General features: G+C 41.5%; 2 protein-coding genes across 7 annotated transcripts in view; both read left to right on the top strand.

Moving 5' to 3' along the window:
- Positions 1–5659: 5659 nt before the first annotated feature.
- On the top strand, positions 5660–10473 carry RIPPLY2 (ripply transcriptional repressor 2). The gene is made up of 3 exons (XM_070376647.1): positions 5660–6173; positions 6501–6565; positions 9827–10473. Exons 1-3 carry the CDS (start codon positions 5808–5810, stop codon positions 9972–9974), a joined length of 579 nt encoding a protein of 192 aa, XP_070232748.1. The 5' UTR covers positions 5660–5807; the 3' UTR covers positions 9975–10473.
- Positions 6519–24220, top strand: part of CYB5R4 (cytochrome b5 reductase 4) — a 128035-nt gene continuing 110333 nt past the window's right edge. For 3 of the 6 annotated variants that reach the window (XM_070376642.1, XM_070376643.1, XM_005897595.2), the window contains exons 1-2: positions 12818–12968; positions 21747–21900. In XM_070376642.1, coding sequence (XP_070232743.1) covers positions 21774–21900 — 127 coding nt within the window. In that variant the 5' untranslated portion in view covers positions 12818–12968; positions 21747–21773. Of the gene's footprint in view, positions 6566–12817; positions 12969–21746; positions 21901–24220 lie in introns of those variants that run through there. The other 3 variants (XM_070376646.1, XM_070376644.1, XM_070376645.1) reach the window with 3 other exon arrangements.

The raw sequence follows: 24220 nt of genomic DNA, 5'->3' as shown, positions 1-24220 counted from the left end.
TCCTCTCCCTCCTGTTCAGGGTTTTATACTGCCTTTTTCACAGGTTTTATGTGTGAAAACGTAATTACATAATTGAAATAAAATACCAAAATGTTAACAAGTTTGATTCTGTTGGCATTCACACACAAATGAATCCTTTTCTCAGAAAGGAGCATTTTGTATGTACAATCTTTTACAAAAGAGTCTAGCTAAGCAGAGAGATATTATAATTTTAAAAAGTAATATTCATAAAATCATGGGTAAGAGGGGATGTATAAACACTGCTATATTTAAAATGGATAATCAGCAAGGACTATAATAGAGGGAACTCTGCTCAATGTTATCTGGCAGCCTGGATGGGTGGGGAATTCAGGTGTGAATGGATACGTGTATACGTATGGCTGAGTTCCTTTGCTGTCCACCTGAAACTATCATACTGTTAATAATCTATACTCCAATATAAAATAAGAAGTTAAAAAATAAATTAAAAAAAGAGAGGATATATAAGAACTGAGACTGGCCCTGCCTTTGAACAAGCAAACAGGTCTCACTCAGGAGGCACGTGGTGGCAGCAGCAGCTGTGAGTCCCTATCTTCCCTGCATTCCTGCACATGGCAGCTTCTCACCTCAGTCTCTAAGCGGAGAGTAAGTCATGCCCAAGTTGAGGTCATCCTGTCCATCAAAAAGAGCAGGGAAACATCAGGTCACATTCAAAATGGGAAATTAGCTCAAGGTCTAATTTTTTTTTTTTTTTTTTGGTTATTATTTTCTGGATTAGACAGAAGCTCTTGTCCATTTTTCTAATGTGGTCTCGATTTTTTCCATACTTCTTACTCAGTGACTCTCACCTAGTATCCTTTCTCCAGGACATGCCCGCTTTCTTTCATCCTGTAGTCATTCATAAATCCAAAGATTTTTTTTAAAAAGCATATTGAGTCCACATGTACCATGTATAAGGTGAATTTATAATATCTATTTAAGGTAAAATATAAAAGCTTGTAGCTTAGATGTCTGTTAGAATATAAGCTCCTTGAAGGCAAGGAATTTTGTCTGTTTTGTCCACTGACATCTCCTGAGTTGCTAGAAGTGTCTGGCACACAGAGGGCGTTCAATAAATATTTGTTGAAGGAATTAAGGTTTTTATATTTTTCATTCTAACTTTAATTCTCACTGATGTGTTATGGAAAGCATATTGATATGTTATATAAAGCACATATTTTAGAATGGATAATTTCCTAGAAACATACAACCTACCAAGATTGAATCATGAAAAAATAGAAAATCTGAGCAGAACCACTATTAAAAAAGAAGATGAATCAGTAGTCAAAAAACCTCTCAATTAGCAACTATAAAAATGAAGGAAATCCCATCATTTGCAACAGCATGAATGCACCTTGAGGAAGTTTTTCTAAGTGAAATAAGTCAGATAGAGAAAGATAGTTCAGTTCAGTCGCTCAGTCGTGTCCGACTCTTTGCGACCCCATGAATCGCAGCACGCCAGGCCTCCCTGTCCATCACCAACTCCCGGAGTTCACTCAAACTCACATCCATCGAGTCGGTGATGCCATCCAGCCATCTCATCCTCTGTCGTCCCCTCTTCCTCCTGTCCCCAATCCCTCCCAGCATCAGAGTCTTTTCCAATGAGTCAACTCTTCGCATGAGGTGGCCAAAGGACTGGAGTTTCAGCTTCAGCATCATTCCTTCCAAAGAAATCCCAGGGCTGATCTCCTTCAGAATGGACTGGTTGGATCTCCTTGCAGTCCAAGGGACTCTCAAGAGTCTTCTCCAATACCACAGTTCAAAAGCATCAATTCTTCGGCACTCAGCTTTCTTCACAGTCCAACTCTCACATCCATACATGACCACTGGAAAAACCATAGCCTTGACTAGACGGACCTTTGTTGGCAAAGTAATGTCTCTGCTTTTGAATATGCCATCTAGGTTGGTCATAACATTTCTTTTTTTTTTTTTAATAACATTTCTTCCAAGGAGTAAGCGTCTTTTAATTTCATGGTTGCAGTCACCATCTGCAGTGATTTTGGGGCTCCAAAAAATCAAGTCTGACAGTTTCCACTGTCTCCCCATCTATTTCCCATGAAATGATGGGACCAGATGCCATGATCTTCGTTTTCTGAATGTTGAGCTTTAAGCCAACTTTTTCACTCTCCTCTTTGACTTTCATCAAGAGGCTTTTCAGTTCCTCTTCACTTTCTGCCATAAGTACTGTACAATCTCACTGTATAATAATGTCTGTATTAATAGCTGGCATAAATGGAATAAATGTATAAATGGAAAGTTTATGATCCTGTAGCTCTAATAATCCATATTTCTATTTCTCAGTTTACCTAAGTTTTATCAAGTATAAATCTTGCCCTATATTCTTTTTTAAATATTTATTTATCATTGATTCTTCCTTTTTTCCTTCTAGGAATTTATTCTTATTTTCTTCGCCGTTTTAAGACAACTGAAGTCCTCTAGGATTTATTTCTCATCATCACAATATACCAACCCTTCCCCACACCATTTCTAGTCCCCTTGATTAAATTTGCTTTCTTGATTTGTTCCCAGGCCTGGATTACTGTTATCACTGAAACATACGCTCCAATCATATGAAAATCCTCCTGAGGGCTATTGATCTCCTTGTTTCCTTCCCCCTAAAGGACCATGAGCTATCAATCAGGTCCAGTGCTTTCTCTTTGTAGATGCTTCTCCTTCCCTGCTTCCTCTCTTCATCTTACCATCATTCTCCTGTCTCTTACACACCAAAACCAAAATCCCTCCACTGATTCAGCCTTTCCCTTCTCTCTTTTTATCCCCTGTAAAATGGTAACATCATCTCACAGTTTTTATTTCTTCACGTCTCAACTTACTGTAAAAAGAATTTTCCACCTCCATACACTTAATACGTTGTTTTAAAGTCACTTATAAACCCCTTGGTATCACTTAATACCTCAGATCTTTCCTTTTTTGTTGGAATGCTTTCCTCCTGTGTTTCCATTACACCTTGTTCTAGTAATGTACCTTCTGCCACCTTCACCATTCTTGTACAGCAAGTGTTTGTTCTTTTTCATTTTGTTTCATTTATTTTTTGCATATCTTCTCATTTTGCTTTTCAGAGCTCTGTCTTTGGTCCTGGTCTCAAACTTACAAAATTTCCATGGGAAAACTAATCAATTCCTATCATTTTAATTTCTACTTCTTTTTCTTTTTTAAAATGATTCCTACATTTATATCTTTAAACTCTCCACTAAACTCCAGATATCATATTTCTGGTTGTCCTCTAGATATCTGCTCAATGTATGTATTCCTAAGCCTTCTAAAATCTATTAATTTTATTCCCTTCCCCCTGTTATGCCAAGTGGCAATTTTCCAGAGGAAATAGGCTCCAAACTTTTTATCCTTAAGTGAAGATGATGTGTCAATCTCTCATCAAATATATATATATATATATATATATATATATATATATATATGACTTGAGTAAGAAATAAACCTCTAATATTTTTTGGAGTTTGTTGTTATTGCTGTCTGGATCAGCTGGGCCTAACTGATTCAAAATCCAAAACCAAATTCATTGCTGTTTCCCTGAGCACTATTAACAGAATGAAGGAACATGCTCTTCTCACCTGCTCTTATTCCTCTATTCCATTTTCTTTGTGTTTTCTGAGCCATCAATATCTACCCACTCAAGCAGGCTAGGCACCTGGAAGCATATCTAGACTTCACGTTCATGTCCACCCACATTCCTGATTCAGGTAGTTCTATAGATTCAGTTTCCAAGTATCCCTCAAATATTTTCTTTTATTTCCATCCTTAGTATACATCTTCTCATTATCTGTTGCCTGAACTATTTCAGTGAGTTTGTAAATGATTTCCTTGTCTCTAGGATCAGGCTTCCCTAAGTCCATATGGCTATCAGAGTAACTTTTATAAAACAAACTTTGTTTATTCCACTCTCCTGTTAAAATCTCTCACCAGTGCTTACAGAATAACACTGAAATGCTTTGTCATGGTATATTAGACTCTTAATACTCCAGGCCTTTTCACTCTCCTCAACCGCATCTCTGCTCCAGCAACACCTAACCCCGTGAAGCACTGGTCCTTCCACTCTTGCATCACACACACACACACACACACACACACACAGTCCATTAGTCCTCAACTGATCCTTCTTGAAATCCCAATTTTGGTTTCTTTTACTTTAAGAAGGTTTTCTAGTTTTGACGCACATCAATTCTCTCCTGATATTACTTCTTGGCTTAAAATGTGCTTTTGCTATTGAATGTGGCAATTTTTAAAAACCTTTGCTCATACAGCCACTGTGATAGCCATAGATGGCCACGGCTGTAATCCTCTTGAGAATAGGGGGTTATCTTACTGCAATAATATATGGAAAACACAGAACTTAGCACATTACAGACACCCTAAAAGATGTTTACAAAATGGAAATGATAAGCCTTTTCCTCAGATAGTTTAGCATCTGCTAAGGGTTACATTTTTTATATAACTTAAAATTTATAGAGAGCTTACTGTGTGTCAGGCACTGTAGCAACTATTCTGTAAGTTTTATTTTATTTAGCCTAACAGTAAATCTAGGGCACTGAAACATGCATTAGATACCTATCCTTACTGATTTCATTATCTGAAGCAAACCCTATTTCACCTTTCTGACAGGTAGGTCATTATAGGTTCTTGGGTATTAATTGGATGGATTTCTTTCCTACACAGTAACTGAATGAATAGCAGAAACATTACAGTTTACATTTGGGGTTTTTCTCTACAACTTTCAAGAGGAAGTTCAGCTATTTTGAACAAAAATTATGACAAGTTTCATGGACCTCTATGATAAGTAAGAAGTAACTTAAGTAAGAGACACAGGCACAGAGGGGTTGATTAACTGGTTCTACATTATAACTTTTAAGACTTCATTATTATTCTACACACAACCATCAACCACAAAAGAATTTGCTAATTATCATTGAGTGGCACAATTCCAAGAGTGACAGAATTGTATAGATGACACTCAAGACTTATTTTGGAGGACACTGATAAGATGTTGGAAGAGCTCTAGGCCCAAATCCTATGACTCCACTCTCTGGTCCTCTAGGTCGGAACATGCCTTTTATAATTCAGTTCTTGCAACTCTTTCATCTTCAAATAATAATAGGCAGATGTAGGAACCTAGGACTTCCTAGGTTCAAACAAACAAGGGACTTGCCTGGTAATCCAATGGCTGCAAAGCCAGGCTCCGGATACAAGCGGACCCGGTTCCATCCCTGGTCTGGAGACTAGATCCCACGCGCTGAAACTACCACCTGGTGCAGCCAAACAAATCGTTTTAAAATATATTTTTTAAAAAAGAAACAAGGAACTAAAAAAACAAAAAACCAACCAATATTCCTTTCCTAAGGAGTCCAGAGCCAGTGGCATTTGCCGAAGGCCAAAAGCCATGGGACGATGGAGCAATGACCTGCCTCTTGGCCTTTTTTGCAGAAATACACAAAACGTGTAGAATCGCTTAGGTTTAACCCCTCCTAGCCTCATCACTTGGAAATTGGATGCTCTGAGGAATGTTGTATCCCACCCTACCCCCGCAGCCAAGGGTGAAAGAGTGATTAACAATCGCTTGGCAAAACAGCTTCCCAGGCCATTTGGGAGTTGCACGCGTTCGTCCCCGGGGTTCGGGCCGCTGCGCCTTCACGCGCAGCCTTTTTGTTTACTCCGCCAGCAGGGGAGACAGGGAGCCAGCGTGTAAAGATGCTCCGGGACCCGGGGGCTATATAAAGCTTTGGGTTCGGGCCAGGTGGGTGCCAGGGGCCAGCCTGTCCATGGAGATCGCGAAACGTACGGAGAGCGGAAGCGGCCAGTGTGTGCACCTCTGTCGCCCGCCGCCAGCTCCAGATCTTCCGATGCAGCACAGGGGCGCGGACTCCGGGTACAACGCCTTGGCCCCGCCTCGCGCTTACCCCGCTCTATCCCTCCCGCCTGCCCCTTCCCGGCTCCTCCCCTCGGATCTTCCAGCCCCACACCCACCCTGCCCTGGCTCAGCTGCGGTCAGGTCTCCTGGGTCTAGGTTCGCATCTTCTCTGCGCGTCTTGTGCTCCCCACCTCGCAGATCCGCAGTCTTCTGGAGACCGTGGATTGACGACGGAGGAGAGAAGGAGCAGGAGGCGCCGCACAACGCCGTGGAGGCGGTGAGTGAACCGCGCGTGGCGGGCCGCGCCTCCCAGGGGCTCCGTTGATCGACCCGCGCAGGGTACGCGGGACCCCGGGGAGACGCGCGCCTGGCCTGCCCCTGGCGTATTACCGCACCAGCAGGTGGCCCTACCGGTGGCCTTGTCTGTGCTGTGCGGTGAGTGCGTCCGCCGCTCCCGGGACGCGAGGATCGAGCCGGGAGGGAGGCTTCTGAGCCCCCGGGGTCACATTCCCTGCCGACGGGAGGAACGCTTGGTCGCCCGGGTTTGCAGTTTTTTAGAAAGGGGTGAGTGATAACTGCGATCCGTTTCCTTACACCCCCTCAGATGCCAGATGGCCCCGGAATAACGGACGCCTCAGGAAAGCTTTCCCAATACAGACACCCAGTCAGGTGAGTGACAGGCCTCATCGAAGGGCTCCAGCAGCTCCAGGGAAGGGTCTCGCACAGCCCTGCTCAGCAGCTGATCCCGAAGTTTTTCTCTCTTGGAAAAATCTACCTTCAAGATTTATCTTCCTAGTCTCAGAGGTCCTTTGCTCAGGGAGTTGAAAAATGTAGTTCACGCTCTCATCCTAAAGAACGGTTAATCAGTGCCCACTCAGTAAGCGCTTTACAATATCTATTATGAAGAGGGAACGCGGTAGCATTAGTAAAAGTAGAGTGATGACGTCTTGTGCCTGCGAAACAATTTCTTTTTAATGCCAAAAGGTTTGAGTGAAACTGGCTTCACACCAGGCTGAATGGAAATATTCTTTTTTGCAAATCAGAATCAAGAATGGTGTTCGCAATTGCGGTTTACAGCAAACCGAACAAATCAACAAATGGAACTTGAGACGGAAGAGAAAATGGAAACGTAATGAAAATCCCAAAGATTACAGGACCGTAAAAGCGATCGAAAGTTATTTGACCTAACAATTAAGAGCTAGTTTGCTGTTCCTAGCCACAGGAAGTCAGTCTTCCTGCAAGATGATTAGTAGCTTTTAATCAGGTGAAAGCTTAAGTCTTCATTGCCTGCTTTAGAGAGCTGTTAAATGAAGAGCTGTATAAAGTTTGTAGAATGTGCATGTGTTTATAATAGCATGTAGTAGTCAATAAGTGTTAGTCTCTCAGTTGTGTCCTACTGTTTGCAATCCCATAGACTGTAGCCTGCCAGACTCCTCTGTCTATGGAATTCTCTAGGCAAGAATACTGGAGTGGGTAGCCATTCTCTTTTCCAGGGGATCTTCCTGACCCAGGAATCCAACCGGGTGTCCTGCATTGCAGGTAGATTCTTTACCATGTGAGCCACCGGGGGAAGACCATAGTAGTCAATTAGTGTTGATTAATTTCCTACCCTTTGCTAGCACTAGTGAAGAACATGGGAAGAGATAATCATAGCCCTTTGGAAGTGTTATAATGGTTTACTTTGGTCAATTTTATGACTAACTCTACCAGGAGTGGGGAGGTGGGAAAGTGTCAGGGAACTGTGTATCGTAGATGTGATTACCTGGCTGAGTCTTGAGGTTAACCCAGTGGAGAACTTGTGGGGTGGGGCAGAAGACATTGAGAGGAAAAAGAATAGCACAGTTCCTTCTGGGAGCATCAAGGAACTGGCATTTGAGTGTGTGGAGCTGTGGTTACTCCAGCAGGGAAGCCAGAGCAGATCTTGTACACCTTGGTACAAGACTTTTGTCCTGCTCCTGTGTATGGCATTGGGAACTTAGGGACTTTATTCTGTAGGTGGTATTGGGGGTTACTCAAAGGATTTTAATTAAAATATTAATGTGATCAGATTTATGCTTCAGAAAAATCAGTAAGGAAATTGTATACAGCCTTAGTTAGAACATCAAAAGTGAAACTGGAAGTTATTGCAATTAAGGCATTGATGGAACTGGGTGAATTTGGGGAATGCTTAGTTGACAGAGTAGATTAGGTTTAGGCTTATGATGTATTGGATATGGTAGGTAAAAAGAAGTAAAAAGACAGAATGGTTCCCAGGTTGGTGGCTGATGACCAGGTGAATGTTATACTAATGAAATGGAAATTAAGGCTTAAAAGATAACTTAGGAACAAGATAGCATGTCAGAGTTCCCATTTGTCATATTTCATGTGCTTATGGGGCCTCCAAATAGATCTGTCCAGTAAGGAGCTGCATATACAGGTCAGTGGTCCAGAGTCCAGTTCTTAAGTGGAAATACAGACTTAGGAGGCTTTGGTAAATAAACAGGGGAATCATGGCAGTGAGTCAGGTCATCTGGAGGAGTGAAAAAGGAAAGATGATCATTCTTGATAAGATGCTGGGGGAAGGCCAGCATCTAACCTGTCTACAGAGAAAGAGAGGTACACAAACCTGACTGGGAAGAATTAAACAGAACAGGGAAGAAGTCAGCAAAGTGTAAAGTCCCTGTAAGAAAAATGGCCAGTGAGAGATTCTGGGGAGACAGAGTGTGAAAATAATTAAACAACATTCTTTGGGTTTGACAGTTTTACACATTAGAAAATCAATTGCATTTTTTAGGAGCAATTTCTTTTCTGAACTAATGTAGCCATTTCTTTGTATTTCTCTTTAAGTTCTATCTTGTATATTATTGTGTGTTTCTGATTCTTTTTACTCAATTATAAACTTCTTGAAGATAGGGATCATGATTTATCTGTCTTTGAATTATGAGTTATGATTGGCATAAGAGATTACTAAAATATTTATAGGATGACTGATATTGCTTATTTAGGCACCCAATTTATAAACTTAACTGTTTGGCTAGAAACATTTATCAACTACATTGCCTATATTTTTGCTTTTTAAAATGAAGCATACTGAATATAATGAAATTTTCTCTTTGTTAGAATCAATCTGATTTGGACACATGAGGCTATTTATTGTACACTAAAATACCAGGCACTCTAGTTGGTGGTGCAACCTTATCCTTTTATTTCCCCTGAATGAAAAATAATAGAAGATCAGATGGTAAGATTAATATTTGTTGTAAATTTGAAATTTTAAGGTAATCACATTTACATGCAAATTATTTGCACAAAATCAGTATTATTTTCAATATCTCAACATACTGTTCCCAAATTTAGTTGGGTGGGGAAAAGGGAGAGAGATGGGATCAAGGTTGGGGTCAGAGATAGCCTTTTGAAAAAGTTGCTTTTTATATGTTTCTAAACTTGATTTGGTTCCATCTACATCTACAAACTAAGTCTGAGTGTCAAACAAGATGCTAGGTAATTTCTGCCTTTGTGTAAGGTGCATAATATTTTGTCATCTTTATAAAGTTTTTATCATCCCAATATTTAATGTCATGGTAGGATTCATTTTTTCCCCAAAGGAATTTGGAAATTGGAAGATAAACTTTCTTCTGTATTTTGTAAGAATAAGTATATCCATAATGCCTGAAGTAAGCTATCTAAATATTGATCTTAAGCTCATGGAGGGTTTAATGTGAATGTGATCCAACTTATAACTTGGATAAAGATTTAAAACAGTGAATCAATTATTGATACTTTATCAAATAGACTCCATGAAGGCTGTAACACCAGCATTTTAAACTCTATTTAAATGCATAAATCAGTTGATAAATATATGGAGCTCTTGAAATTTGAGCATTTCATGAGAACAAAGATTCTGAATGTGGAAAAAAAAATAAAGCATATTATGTTGTCTGCTTCTTTCAGACTATTTTGGCCAAAATCAAAGTGTTATGATTACTTATATCAAGAAGCAGAAGCTCTTCTGAAAAATTTTCCAATTCAAGCCACAATTTCATTTTATGAAGATTCTGATAGTGAAGACGAAACTGAGGAGCTGATCTGTGAAAATTAACCCGATTAGTTTTGATGACATTCAAAGTTTGTAGGTACAAATTAGATTAGTGTACAAATGTATCATAATCCTTTTAAAATTAATTTATTTGTATATAAGTTATTAATAAAATGAAATATTTAGTAATTACTATGGTAGTTGGGCCTTTTTTATCCCTACACTATAATACAATGTTGGAATTTAAAAATAGGTTCTGTTTACAAGTGTTTTGATTGTATTGTAAACATTTGGAGCTTACAAAAGATAATTTAGATTGCTTCCTCAAATTACAAATTTATCTTTGTTTATAATTTTGAAAACATTTATGTATGACTTTTCAAAGAATAACAATATTTAATTTTCAAGACTGAGTTTTGTAATATCTGGTATTTCCTACTGATCCCCATTAGATGTTGTAGTTACAGATGTGTATTATCTTATTAGGTAATGAGGAAAATCACCTTATGTTATCAATCACATGTTACTATTATGTATTAGCCAGCAGATGGTGAAAAAGATTGTAAACATTGTCTATAATTAAGATTGGGAATCAATGTTAGGAATATTAAATTTTAGCAATTTTAATGAATGGTGAGTCAAGTTATTCTCACTTTAATACTCTTCTGCTGCCCTTAAATTCAGTAGTAAAATAGCATGGGTGTTTAGTACTTATGGCACCACACTGAGGGATCCCCAGAGTTAAAACAAAACATCTTACTTAAGTGGAGTCTAAAAAGGGGGAGACAAAATGCCAGAATTTGATAATCATTTTTTCATTTCAGTACACAAGGGAGCTAAGAAATGTGGCAGATAGGAAACATTCTCCAATAATATCACCTTCCATTGCTCTGGTTCCCAGGTCCTATATTCTCATGTAAAAAATTTTCTCCTGGGAAGTGAAATAAGAAATTCTTAGTGATTAGCTTAAAAAATTTTTATAGAAGAATACATCCTTTTTTTTAATGAAAGAGAAAACAGAAGCACTTTGCATGGTAGATAGAGGTAACATAGTAATTATGATCATGAAATTCTTTTAGCTCAAATACAGTCTTTTCAATTACAAGTAGCTGAAATACAAGTGTTTCCATTGCTTAGCTAAGAAATGCCCCCTTACAATCATTGATTTACAGGCACTTTAAGAACAAGGCAATTGAAATAGAACAAGTTCAAACCATGTTTCAGAGTCAGGAAAAATTAGTTATGGAAGGAGGATAGAGAGAGTTACTTAGAACTATATTTCTTCTCTTGAAAACTTTCCTTTCACTGGATTCTACTCTCAGGATGTATGTGTTCCTCAATAGATATGCAAAACCCCACCAGATCACCAACATGGACCTTGAGCGTTAGATACTGGTGTTTGCCTGCACAGTATTTGTGCTGCTGTTATTAATGTGTTGGAATAGTATTAAGAGCCACAGTCACATTTATTGAGTGCCTACCATTAGCCAGACATCTCACTTAATCCTTACTAAGTAAAACCTAAACCCATTGTGTAAGTGGAAAATGAGGCATTGAGATATTAAAGTAACCTGCATAAGGTTGCTCATTTATTAACCCCAGGGGTGGCATCCAAACTAAACCTCAGTTCAGTTCAGTTCAGTCCAGTCCCTCAGTCCTGTCGGACTCTTTGCGACCCAATGAATCGCAGCACGCCAGGCCTCCCTGTCCATCACCAGCTCCTGGAGTTTACTCAGACTCATGTCCATCGAGTCAGTGATGCCATCCAGCCATCTCATCCTCTGTCGTCACCTTCTCTTCCTGCCCCCAATCCCTCCCAGCATCAGAGTCTTTTCCAATGAGTCAACTCTTTGCACGAGGTGGCCAAAGTACTGGAGTTTCAGCTTTAGCATCAGTCCTTCCAAAGAACACCCAGGACTGATCTCCTTTAGAATGGACTGGTTGGATCTCCTTGCAGTCCAAGGGACTCTCAAGAGTCTTCTCCAACACCACAGTTCAAAAGCATCAATTCTTCGGCGCTCAGCTTTCTTCACAGTCCAACTCTCACATCCATACATGACCACTGGAAAAACCATAGCCTTGACTAGATGGACCTTTGTTGGCAAAGTAATGTCTCTGCTTTTTAATATGCTATCTAGGTTGGTCATAACTTTCCTTCCAAGGAGTAAGCGTCTTTTAATTTCATGGCTGCCATGAAACTAAACCTATCTGACTCTTAAACTTGGCTAACTATGCAACACAACATTCGGGGGTAAGCTGCATTAGTCTACATTTCGCTCTATCTTTCAAGAAAGAGAGGAAGTTAGATGAGGAAGACCTTGTCAGTGGGTGAATGGAGCAGAGCGAGACTTTACTAACCTCTTCAACTCGTTCACTAGTCATTAGCGAGAGTTCCTAAAGGTTAAGTGTTCTCTGCACTTCACAGGAGTGCCTGTTTGCATTTGACATCTCAGCTCTTAAAAGTTCTCTTTTCTGTACAGATTGGTGCCTTCCTTAAAAGAGAGTTTCTGGCAAATCAAAATGCCTTAATAGTGTTATTTTATTCCATATTTCAAGCAGCGTGATGGTAGTGCTTTAACAATGGACAGACAGTTGTGTTCTGGGTTCACAGGCATCTCTAGAAATTTATTCTCAGATTCGGTCAGCACCAAGGCTTAGCAACAGTTTCACTCTTTAATCTTTCCACAGAATAGCTGTCACCTCCTTGCAGTGCTGAAATTCAGGGTGCAGGACGAATGAGGCATGCGTAGTTTGCACTGGTTCCAACCCTGCCCGCTCTCCATTCGTCCTGTTGGCTCCGCCTCACGCAGCCTCGACGTGCTACGTCACGGCGCGCCTCACCCTGGACGACCCCGGAAGTGGGTCGGGGGCTTGGCCTCTGCCCGGCCTCGGAGCCGGAGCGGGAGGTGTTACTCCACAGGCGTTGAGCTGAGCTGTCGAGTCGGGCGGCGGACCCCGGGTAAGGCCCGGGCCAGGGGTCCAGGATGCTGAACGTCCCTTCCCAGTCTTTCCCGGGCCCCAGCTCGCAGCAGCGCGTCGCCTCCGGGGCGTAGCAAGGTAAGCGCGCTGCAGTCCTCTCTTCCTGCCGGGATCTCAGGCTCCGGCACAGTCCGTTCTCTCCTTACGTACCCTCTCCCACCTCCTGTCCCCATCTCTGGCTTTCATCCCCTCCTACCCTTGCTGGCGATCTCTTTCAGATCCCATGCGTTCTCCAGTCCTGGAACTCTCTTAACCAACATCTCTTACCAGCTGGTCCCTTTTCTTTCCCATCCCTTTATCCCGTTCTGTCAATTCCCTTCTTCCAACTCTTTTTCCCACTAATCAGATTCAGATATAAGGTAATGACAGGCTCCGTGCTTCCCATATTGTTAGGTACTCTGTATCGGCTTCCTTCCTTCAACATAACCTGATCTCAGTTCTTTTGTTCACTTTCCGAAGAAGTTGTGAGCGATCTGGGTTCCCTAGAAGAGGGGAAAGGCTGGGCAATAGCAGCAGTGACCAGTGTTTATCCCGCCAAGAGTGGGGACTCCAGGAGCTAGGGAAGATGGGAGAAGAGAGAACAAATTTCTATATACAAACCTGCTGTTAGGTTTAGGGATACTTCTCCAAGTCACACTGCCTTTCTCTCTTCCTCTGGTACTTGATTGTTTTATCACTGTCTTTTCTACTGATATCTCTTGCTAATTTTGAAGCTAATATAATGCTCTTTTAAGTTTTTGTTGAACATAGTTACTGTTACTAACAGGTGGGATGCAAATGTGTTTTATATTTGCAGAATTTAATGAAATTGTCTCCCATGTTTATTGCAATATGAATGTTGCTTGCTCCTGTTGTTTGTTAGTTCCTCATTTTATAACCACATCTTCATGTTTTGTTTTCAAGACTTCCACCTGATCAGGCCATTCCTTTCTTCATTTCTGGACTCTTGAGTCTTTAGCATTAACGTCATTTGGGAACTTCATCAACTTTGTTTTCTCCGCATGGACCTGGAGCTTGACCCTAGGTCAGAATTATGGGTTCAGAGATCTGTAGCTTTCATTAGCCTTTCAGAAGTCTCAAACCCCAACTATAATAATATAGCTGAAATTGATTAAGTGCTTACTGACAGCCTGAGTGCTTTACATGTATTACCTTGTGTAATCTTTCCAGTGATCCTGTGAAGTGGGTGCTTTTGTTATCGCCATTTCACAGCAAAGGAAACTGAGGTTAAGAAATGCTGCCTTGAAAGAGGCTTATATGGTATGACTCTGATGGTGACTTTTCTTTTATTGTTCCGTATATCGGCCAACCATCCAATCACTTGTCCTCTCCTTGGGGTTTGACCTATTTCTCTCCTTAAATGCTTGGCTAAATAGTAGAAACTTTGCAAAGAAAGAACCTCTGAATTAGAATATGAGAGTTGCTCCCCTTCTCCTTTAAAACTACCAGCCACGTTCTCAGTATCATTTAAAGGAAATGATACTGACCCAAACACTCACAGGTGAGTGTTTGGGTCCAGAAAGTGAATAAAATAAGTTTATTGTGCAATTCAGACTCACACTGATTTTTGTGTTTTTTTTTTTTTTTCCCCCGCTTTGTGAACTTGTTGCTGAACTGAACTTGGGTTCACTTGCCTGACATGCAGCAAAGCCAATCCACTGACACTGGGTTGTGGTGGAGGAAAGTACTGCTTTTATTTGCAGGGCATCAAGTAGGCAGAGGAGAAGAGGGTGACAGAGGATGAGGTGGTTGGATGGCATCACTGATGGAATGGACGTGAACTTGGGCAAACTCTGGGAGATGGTGAGCAACAGGGAGGCCTGGCATGCTGCAGTCCATGGGGTCTCGAAGAGTTGGACACAACTTGGTGACTGAACAACAACAAGCAGGGAGAACAGGCAGTTAATGACCAAAAGACCCAAACTCCCTGATGGCTTTCAGGCAAAGATTTTTAAATTCCGCATTTGAGATGAGAGTCTCAGGGTGCATGGTTAGCTTGTGGATCTCTTCTGTTTGGTTGCTGGTGAGGTAACATAGTGATATTTTAGAAATCTCAATCCTCTGTCTTGTTCCAGCCAGTCTAGGATCTGTATGTTTGTGGTTAGCAGTTTCTATCCCTTGAGGTTCTGGTTTCTTTAAAACAACTCAAGGACATTAGGTTGTTAACTATATCCATTCAGGAGGGACTAGGAGTCCTGTGGCTATGTTATTTTCTTGCTTGACCAATGTTCCTTGGTTTCTGCATTTTCTCACATCTGTAGTTATTAGCTGTTTGAGACTGCTCTTTGGAATTTGGGAAGGCCTCGGAGGCTAAAGCTTTTTCTAGAAACAAGAAGTAGGGACATGAACCCGGGAGGGTCCCTCAGGGCCTTGCTCAATTTCAAAACAGGCTAATCTGGAACATGTGAGAACCTGTGTCAGGATTGTATGAAATGGGTTGTAGATAAGAAGACAGAACTTAGTTGGGGAGGTTTGTGTATCATAATTGTTAGAAGCATGGACTTTTGAGTGAGAAAGACTCATTCTGTTTCCATCCCTACCTTTTAGCCTCTTTGAGTCTCTTTCCTCAGCTGTAAATGGGACTAATATGAATAATACCCATTTTATAGGATTGTTCATAGGATTAAATGAGCTAATGTTTTTCTCAGCACAGTCCTGGGTTATGGTAAGCACTTACTAGATGTTACTAGCTTGTAGGCTTTTACGCAAGCCTCATTGATTGTTGAGGGATTGCTGTGCGGAAAAACCCATAGCACAGTGCCTGGTGCAGAGAATGCACTCAGTATGGTAGCTAATGTTATTTATAATAACCAACTAATAAGTATTTATTGAGAACCTACCATATGCTGGAGATATGGTCTCTTTTGGGGAGGGAGAAATTTCCACTTTTATCCATCCCTCTTGAGTCCTTGTGGCTAGACTGATAAAGTTGACACAAGACAGATTAGCAGTAGAAAAGATTTAAATTTTATTCATGCTTTTAAGCTTTTAGATAATAAATTTGATGCTGAAAGCTCAGCTTCCGTGTATACTGGTGCTGAATCAAATCTTGGAGACAGATTTTTGGGTGAAGTAGCAAAGGATAGCTTTATTGCTTTGCCAGGCAAAGGGAGACATGTCAGGCTCCTGTCCTCAAAACCACGTGTCCTAACTTGGGCAAGATAGTGACAAGTTTTGTGGTAAAAAAGGGTGTGATCAGCTCGTGGACAGTTCTTCCGATGGGTTGGTGGTGAGGTAAATAGGAGTCACTGGAAAAGACCCTGCTGCTGACAGAGATTGAGGGCAGGAGGAGAAGGTGGCAACCGAGGATGAGGTGGTTGGATGGCATCATCAACTCAATGGACATGCATTTGAGCAAACTCCTAGAGATGGTGAAGAACAAGGAAGCCTGGTGTGCTGTTGTCCACGGGGTCGCAAAGAGTCAGACACACAGCTAAGCGACTGAACAACCACAAATAGGAGTCAACATTGACAACCTTCAGGTCCAACTGCTCTGGGGGTCTATATGCTTGTGGACAGCATACCATAACTTCCCCCACCTAGAAGGGGTTTCACTTCCTGCAAAACAGCTCAAAGATACTGTTGGGCTTCCTAGGTGGCTCAGTGGGTAAAGAATCCTCCTGAAATGCAGGAGAAACAGGAGATGCAGGTTTGATCGCTGGGTCAGGTAGATCTCCTGGAGGCGGAAATGGCACCCCACTCCAGTATTCTTGCCTGGGAAATCCCATGAACAGAGGAGCCTGGCAGACTACAGTCCATAGGGTCGCAAAGAGTCGACATGACTGAAGCAACTGAGCATGCAGACTTGATGGGGAAACAGGACCTTGCCCCAAGACTGCTCTTGACTGTTTCTCCCTGGTCTCACCACCCCTCCCTTCCCTAATTAGCAACTGCTTGGATCTGCCCATTGGAACTCAGGGAAGGTCACAGAGGCTTAGTGAAGGCTGTTTCGGATAATCAAAAAAGTGAGGGACACAGAAAAGCTAAGGATCCCAACAGGGCCCTGCATGATACCAAATTTGAGAGGAATTGATGGCACAAAGAAACTTGGGTCTGGGTACTTAATTAGTAAGGAATTTAAGCAAAGTTTGGGCTTGGGTAGTAGATTAGTAAAGAAGTAACACGGCTTGCTTATAGTCTTCTGGGCCCCGAATTTCCTATCTCTGAGAGAAGGATGTCTTTCTACCTTCCAATACAGGAAGGGCACCTTCCACAGGGGAGATTTGTTTCCTGCTTTCAAGGAGACCAAGAGGGTGGTCCAAGTATTCATCTTGCATGGCCTGCACTGGGCCCCAACAGCTCTGTTTTCAAGGAGTTTAATCCAGTGGACTTCACAGTTATAAATGCCTAAGGACTATAATAGTCTGTTATGACCATGAAGAAGTTGGTGCCAGAGAAAGCTTCTGGAGGAAGTAATGTCTGTGGCTGGTAGGGGCGAATCATCTTCCATTTGCCTAAAATATAGAACTCTAGTATTCGTGCCTGGAGAATCCCCATGGACAGAGGAGCCTGGTGGGCTACAGTCCATGGGGTCACAAAGAGTCGGACACGACTGAACGACTAGAACGACTAAGCACAGCATAGCAAAGTATAGAATGGCTTCCCAGATGGCTTAGTGGTAAAGAATTCGCCTTCCAATGCAAAAGATGCAGGAGACACTGGTTGGATCCCTGGGTCAGGAAAATTCCCCGATGGAGGTAATGGCAACCCGCTCCAGTATTCTTGCCTGAGAAATGCTATGGACAGAGAACCTTGGCAGGTTACAGTCCATGGGGTTGCAAAGAGTGGGATGAGACTGACTGAACATGCACTCTTGCAAAGCATAGAATGGGAAGGGACAAAAGTTCAGACATGGAGCTAGTGAAGTCAACTCTGACCAGATTATAAAGGGCCTGGTCAACCTCTGTAGGGAATTTAGAAACATTATAAGAAATATGAGGAGCCACTGAAGGAGGCAGGGCCCTGGATTAGATCTGCATTTCCAAAAGATAACTTTTAACTACCCTACAGGTGTGGAATGGTGAAAGAGAAGTGATTTTGGTTTGGGATAGGAAAAATCATATGTGTTCTCACACTTCATTTATGAAGACCAAGAGACCTAGAGAGTTGTAGTTAGTGATGGTAAGGATGGATGATGAGGATTAGTAAGAAGGAATGTGAAGTTGCCAAGACACCACAGACCTATTAACCTGGCTATTTTGGGGACAATTGAATGTCTAAAATAGATATGATTTAGGGAATTGAGATATTTAAATGTTTTAGTCCCTTTGGGCTTCTCTAACAGAATACCATAGGTGCCTCATAGACAACAGAAACTTATTTCTCACACTTCTAATTGATCTCAGGTCAGCTCGAACTGTAGCAGCTTGAAGCGGGGCTTTGGTTCCTGGCCAGAGTTTAAGTTGTGGCAGTGAAAACACTGAATCCTAGCCAATAGACTAGTGGTCAGTGACAAGGCCCTGGACCTTCAGTTTTGCAGAAAAAATTCCCACAAAGACAGGAAGTGGTGAGACAAGTAAAGTATTTATTGGGAGGAAAAAGAGTACAGTACACGTGGATAGACACACAGGCAGACTAAGAGAGAGTTGCTGAATCGTACTTCCCTGGGGGCTCAGATGATAAAGCGTCTGCCTGCAATATGGGAGACCCAGGTTCGATCCCTGGGTTGGAAAGATCTCCTGGAGAAGGAAATGGCAACCCACTCCAGTATTCCTGCCTGGAGAATCCCAGGGATGGAGGAGCCTGGTAGGCTACAGTCCATGGGGTTGCAAAGAGTCGGACATGACTGAGCAACTTCACTTCATTACACGTGTCCTCATGGCAGTTTGAATTACTTACATGGAGCATATTTTCTGGGTTTCCTTTGGCCAGTCATTTTGATTTCCCTGGTTCAGAGACTGTATTTGATATATCTCAGAATCCTCCCATGTGTGGGGGGACATCTTTTAGGCAAGATGGACAATGAGCCTATGGGTAAAGAGCATCAGTTGGCATCAGTCCCCTTTTGATTTCCAAAGAGCCTTTCTGCACAGATGTAGTCAGGGAGATCTTTCTCAGTTGTCCAGATTTTCTAGTCTTGGAGTTTTGGTCCACCAGGAAGGAATCTCCAATGACTTTACCCTGGGGGGGCCCACCTACCTCTTGCCTTATCGTGACTGGGAATTCCAAGATCAGTGCAAAACTGGCCAGTTTTGTGTCTGGTGAGAGCCTGATTCCTGTTTTGTAGCCATCTTTTCTGGAGAAGGCAATGGCAGCCCACTCCAGTACTCTTGTCTGGCAAATCCCATGGACAGAGGAGCCTGGTAGGCTGCAGTCCATGGGGTCACTAGGAGTCGGACACCACTGAGTGACTTCACTTTCACTTTTCACTTTCATGCATTGGAGAAGGAAATGGCAACCCACTCCAGTGTTCTTGTCTGGAGAATCCCAGGGACGAGGGAGCCTGGTGGGCTGCCATCTCTGGGGTCACAGAGAGTCAGACACGACTCAAGTGACTTAGCAGCAGCAGCCATCTTTTCAGTGTCCTTACTTGGTGGAAGAGGTGAGGGAGCTCTCTATATGGCCTCTTTTATAAGGGCCTTAATCCCAACAACCTCATCACCCACCAAAGGTGCCACTTCCTAGTACCAGCGTATCAAGGATCGGCATTTCAACCTAATTTGGTAGGGGGATACAAACATTCAGTCTATAGCAATAAGCTTCCTCGAATAATGTGACTGCTTTTACGTTAAACAGTTATCTGGTACTATGTTACATACTAGTTATACAGGTTAGATGTGTGGAAAAATTTCCACTAGGGTGTCTTAACTGGTTAAAATACTAATGACATAATAATACCCCTTATCAAAAAGCCTTGAAAATGTATTAAAACAAAACCCTGCAAAATCCCAAACATCTTGTTATTAGACCCTCTGAACAGGTGCAGGCAAAGTTTTGTGGACAAGGCAAGATAATAAATATTTTAGGCTTTGAGGATGTCATAAGGACTCAATCTCTTCACCATCACCAGCACCACCACATGTAGAAATTATTCTTGGCTCAAGGGCTACACAGAAACAGAAACAGGAACAGGCCAGTTTGCCAACCCCTTCCCTAGAGTGTGGCAGTTTTATTATCTTCTATTACTTGATAACCTTTGTTTCTCAGTGGATGGATTCTTAGAAAACATCTTTCTATCTCACGTGAGTTCTAATAGCCTGTGTATGTTGAAAGTCCAGAAAGTCAGCGTTAGCCAATTGTTTCTATTTTCTTTTTTTTTTTTTTAAATGGCATTTGTGACATCACCATATTGGTTTTTTATTTTTATTTTTTAATTTAATTTAATTAAATTTTTATTTTATTTTATTTTTAAACTTTATATAATTGTATTAGTTTTGCCAAATATCAAAATGAATCCGCCACAGGTATATATGTGTTCCCCATCCTAGACCCTCCTCCCTCCTCCCTCCCCATACCATCCCTCTGGGTCGTCCCAGTGCACTAGCCCCAAGCATCCAGTATCGTGCATCGAACCTGGACTGGCATCTCGTTTCTTACATGATATTTTACGTGTTTCAATGTCATTCTCCCAAATCTTCCCACCCTCTCCCTCTCCCACAGAGTCCATAAGACTGTTCTATACATCAGTGTCTCTTTTGCTGTCTCGTACACCGGGTTATTGTTACCATCTTTCTAAATTCCATATATATGTGTTAGTATACTGTATTGATGTTTTTCCTTCTGGCTTACTTCACTCTGTATAATAGGCTCCAGTTTCATCCACCTCATTAGAACTGATTCAAATGTATTCTTTTTAATGTCTGAGTAATACTCCATTGTGTATATGTACCACAGCTTTATTATCCATTCATCTGCTGATGGACATCTAGGTTGCTTCCATGTCCTGGCTATTATAAACAGTGCTGCGATGAACATTGGGGTACATGTGTCTCTTTCCCTTCTGGTTTCCTCAGTGTGTATGCCGAGCAGTGGGATTGCTGGATCATAAGGCAGTTCTATTTCCAGTTTTTTAAGGAATCTCCACACTGTTCTCCATAGTGGCTGTACTAGTTTGCATTCCCACCAACAGTGTAAGAGGGTTCCCTTTTCTCCACACCCTCTCCAGCATTTATTATTTGTAGATTTTTGGATTGCAGCCATTCTGACTGGTGTGAAATGGTACCTCATAGTGGTTTTGATTGAGGGAGAGATGGCAGAAATGGGAGAAAATAATAGCAAATGAAGCAACTGACAAACAACTAATCTCAAAAATATACAAGCAACTCCTACAGCTCAACTCCAGAAAAATAAATGACCCAATCAAAAAATGGGCCAAAGAACTAAATAGACATTTCTCCAAAGAAGACATACAGATGGCTAACAAACACATGAAAAGATGCTCAACATCACTCATTATCAGAGAAATGCAAATCAAAACCACTATGAGGTACCATTTCACACCAGTCAGAATGGCTGTTTCTATTTTCTTCTATCAAATCTCATTTGATTTTTTAAGGCAAAAAATTGTTGGTCCAGGTTGGTAAGCAGCTATAACATATTAGTGATAGAGCCAGGACCAAAACTTTTCTTCTGACTCTGGGGTCAGTACTACCCTTGGACTGTGATTTCATTAGATTGACATTTGTGTCCAGAATTTCTAAACCCCATCTCATGGCCCAGGCGTTAATGTTCCATTTGTAATTCTAATACACCCTCCTAAAGATGGAAGAAGATTTTTAGAATTTTTAGATTTGTTTTCTTATCCTTTTGAGTGGGAATCTGAGTAATGAAGTGTCCTGAAGACAAGCAGCAGGAGGGGGAAGGAAATTCAGCTGATTTGAAGAAGCCACGTTGAATTCTTCCCTTTTCCTTTTTGAGGTCCCTCTGAAACAGGGCAGAAGTCTCATGGATTGGATTCGACTGACCAAAAGTGGAAAGGACCTAACGGGATTAAAAGGCAGATTAATTGAAGTAACTGAAGAAGAACTTAAAAAACACAACAAAAAAGATGACTGTTGGATATGCATAAGAGGTAGGTGGAATTTACTGTGTACTGCAGAATGTTTTGGCGGGCTTTCCCCTTGTAATGCCGTATACTTCTTGGCCCTGTTATTTGGTAATATGATTCACAGTTAGTAACAAAACGTTAGTTACAGTTAGTAACTGTAAACACAATTTTCAGTTAGTAACAAACATTTGCAGTTAGTAAAAAACATGCCTTATGCTGGACAATAAATAAATTCTTTAATTCTGAATTTGAACAGTATTTCTCTCTAAATCAGTGTTCATACAGTATTCCTGTACTGTATTCCCTTTGAAAGAAAACAAGCGTTTGACAGATAATATAATACAAAGTAATAAAATTATTCAGCAGCATCTAGTTTAAATGCATTAATGTTCCACCTTTGTGTCTTACAACAGAATTCCATAGGAAAAAAGTGTCTCTGAAACTCTAAAGTAAATCAGAAAGCCCACATTAAAGCAGGATCTTTTGTTCTCATTTGCAGCAATTTTTATTACTTAATCCATGTTTGTTAGCAATATTAGTTACCTGATTTTCCTAGCCCACAACAAATTAGAAGCAACAAATTGGAAATACTGAGTTGGCCAAAAAGTTCATTCAGATTTTTCCATAAGATATTATAGAAAAACCTGAACGAAATTTTTGACCAACTCAATAGATAGATTGGGGAGAATGAGCAGAGAAATAGAACAGTAGCTGATGAAAGTAGATTTCGTGGTGTCTGCCAACCTGGCATGGTGAGGGAAGCAAAAACAATGAAGGGCTTACAGCTCTACGCTGGGTCTCGACAGAGTCCTTGAGTCATCCAGCAAGAGTTCAGTATATTTGCTTTCCTCAGTTTAAAGAAGAAAGGAAATGAATCACTTATTGCTGTTATCACTGTTGTAATTTTATCACAGTATAATTTTGATTTGGGGTGTGTGTGTGTGTGTTAGTCACTCAGTCATGTCTGACTCTTTGTGACCCCATGGTCTGTAGCCTACCAGGCTCCTCTGTCCTTGGAATTCTCCAGGCAATACTGGAATGGGTTGCCATTCTCTTCTCCAGGGTGTTTTCCCAACCCAGGGATTGAACCTGGGTCTCCTGAATTGTGGGCAGATTCTTTACCATCTGAGCCACCAGGGAGGCCATTGTTGTTAGTTATCCTGGTAACACTGTCACCCATATGAGGGCAGAGACCATGTCAGTTACCTGCCCTGTCTTCAGTGCTTGGTACATTGAGGTCATCCCTTTGTTTGTTGAACTAGTGCAACACTTATCATTTTCAAGAAATTTGGTTACTTGAATAGGTGTGTGGTTGTCCCAGTCAATCAGGGATAGGATAAATGGAAAGACACCAGTAGCCCTGTTAGTTTGCTAAGTAGGCACAGACAAAATATAACAAACTGAGTGACTTGAAGCACAGAAATTTATTATCTCCCAGATCTGAAGGCTAAACTTTGAGATCAGGCTGTCTTTGGGCTTGAAGAAGAATCTGTTCCATGCTTCTCACCTTTCTTCTGGTGGTTTGCTGGCAGTCTTTGGAGTTGCTTGGCTTGTTGGAAAATCACCCTGATCTCTGACTTCATCTTTATATGACTTTCCTCCTGTATGCTTGTTGGTGTCCAGATTTGCTGATTTTATAAGGACACCCAGTCATATTGGAGAGGAGCCTGTCGGATTCTATTATGACCTCACCTGATTACATCTGCATTGACCCCGTATCCACATAAGGTCATGTTCTGAAGTACTGCAAGACTTTAACATCTGAGTATGAGGGATACACAAGTCAACTCATTACAGATGGAAGTAGTGTGTAGAATGTTTTCCAGCAGCAGAGGGTATGGAATCTTCCAGCAGGGGCTGGGATAGCTTGTCCTAAGACAGATGCTCTTTGGGAAGTTTCTCAGGGAAATAAACTGTTTCTAATACCCTTCCTGCCTTCTGTCTGTGCTGCAGACCCATTTACCAGGTGCAGGTCACTGGCAGCAGGTGCTGTCCCCATTCTTCCTGAGTGTCTTCTGCTGGCCTCTGTGAAGTGGAGGTCAGTTTTCCCATGAGCATCTCTCAGCTGGTCCAGGCTACAGGCATGTCTGACCTGTTTCTGCAGTGAGTGAAGTTGCTGAGTCGTGTCCGACTCTTTGTGACCCCATGGACTGTAACCCCCCCAGGCTCCTCCGTCCATGGGATTCTCCAGGCAAGAATACTGGAGTGGATTGCCATTTCCTACTTCTTCTGCAGTAGGAAGCCACTTTTCCAGAAAAGTCTCTCATGTGAACCCTTCACATCCTAATGCTGTTAAATAAATGAGTCGTTGTTATAGTACAGCAATACTTTATTATTCATTTGA

Source organism: Bos mutus, chromosome 9 (assembly GCF_027580195.1).
Source record: "Bos mutus isolate GX-2022 chromosome 9, NWIPB_WYAK_1.1, whole genome shotgun sequence".
NCBI classification, from domain to species: Eukaryota; Metazoa; Chordata; class Mammalia; order Artiodactyla; family Bovidae; genus Bos; species Bos mutus.
This window is presented reverse-complemented; position numbering and strand designations above follow the sequence as displayed.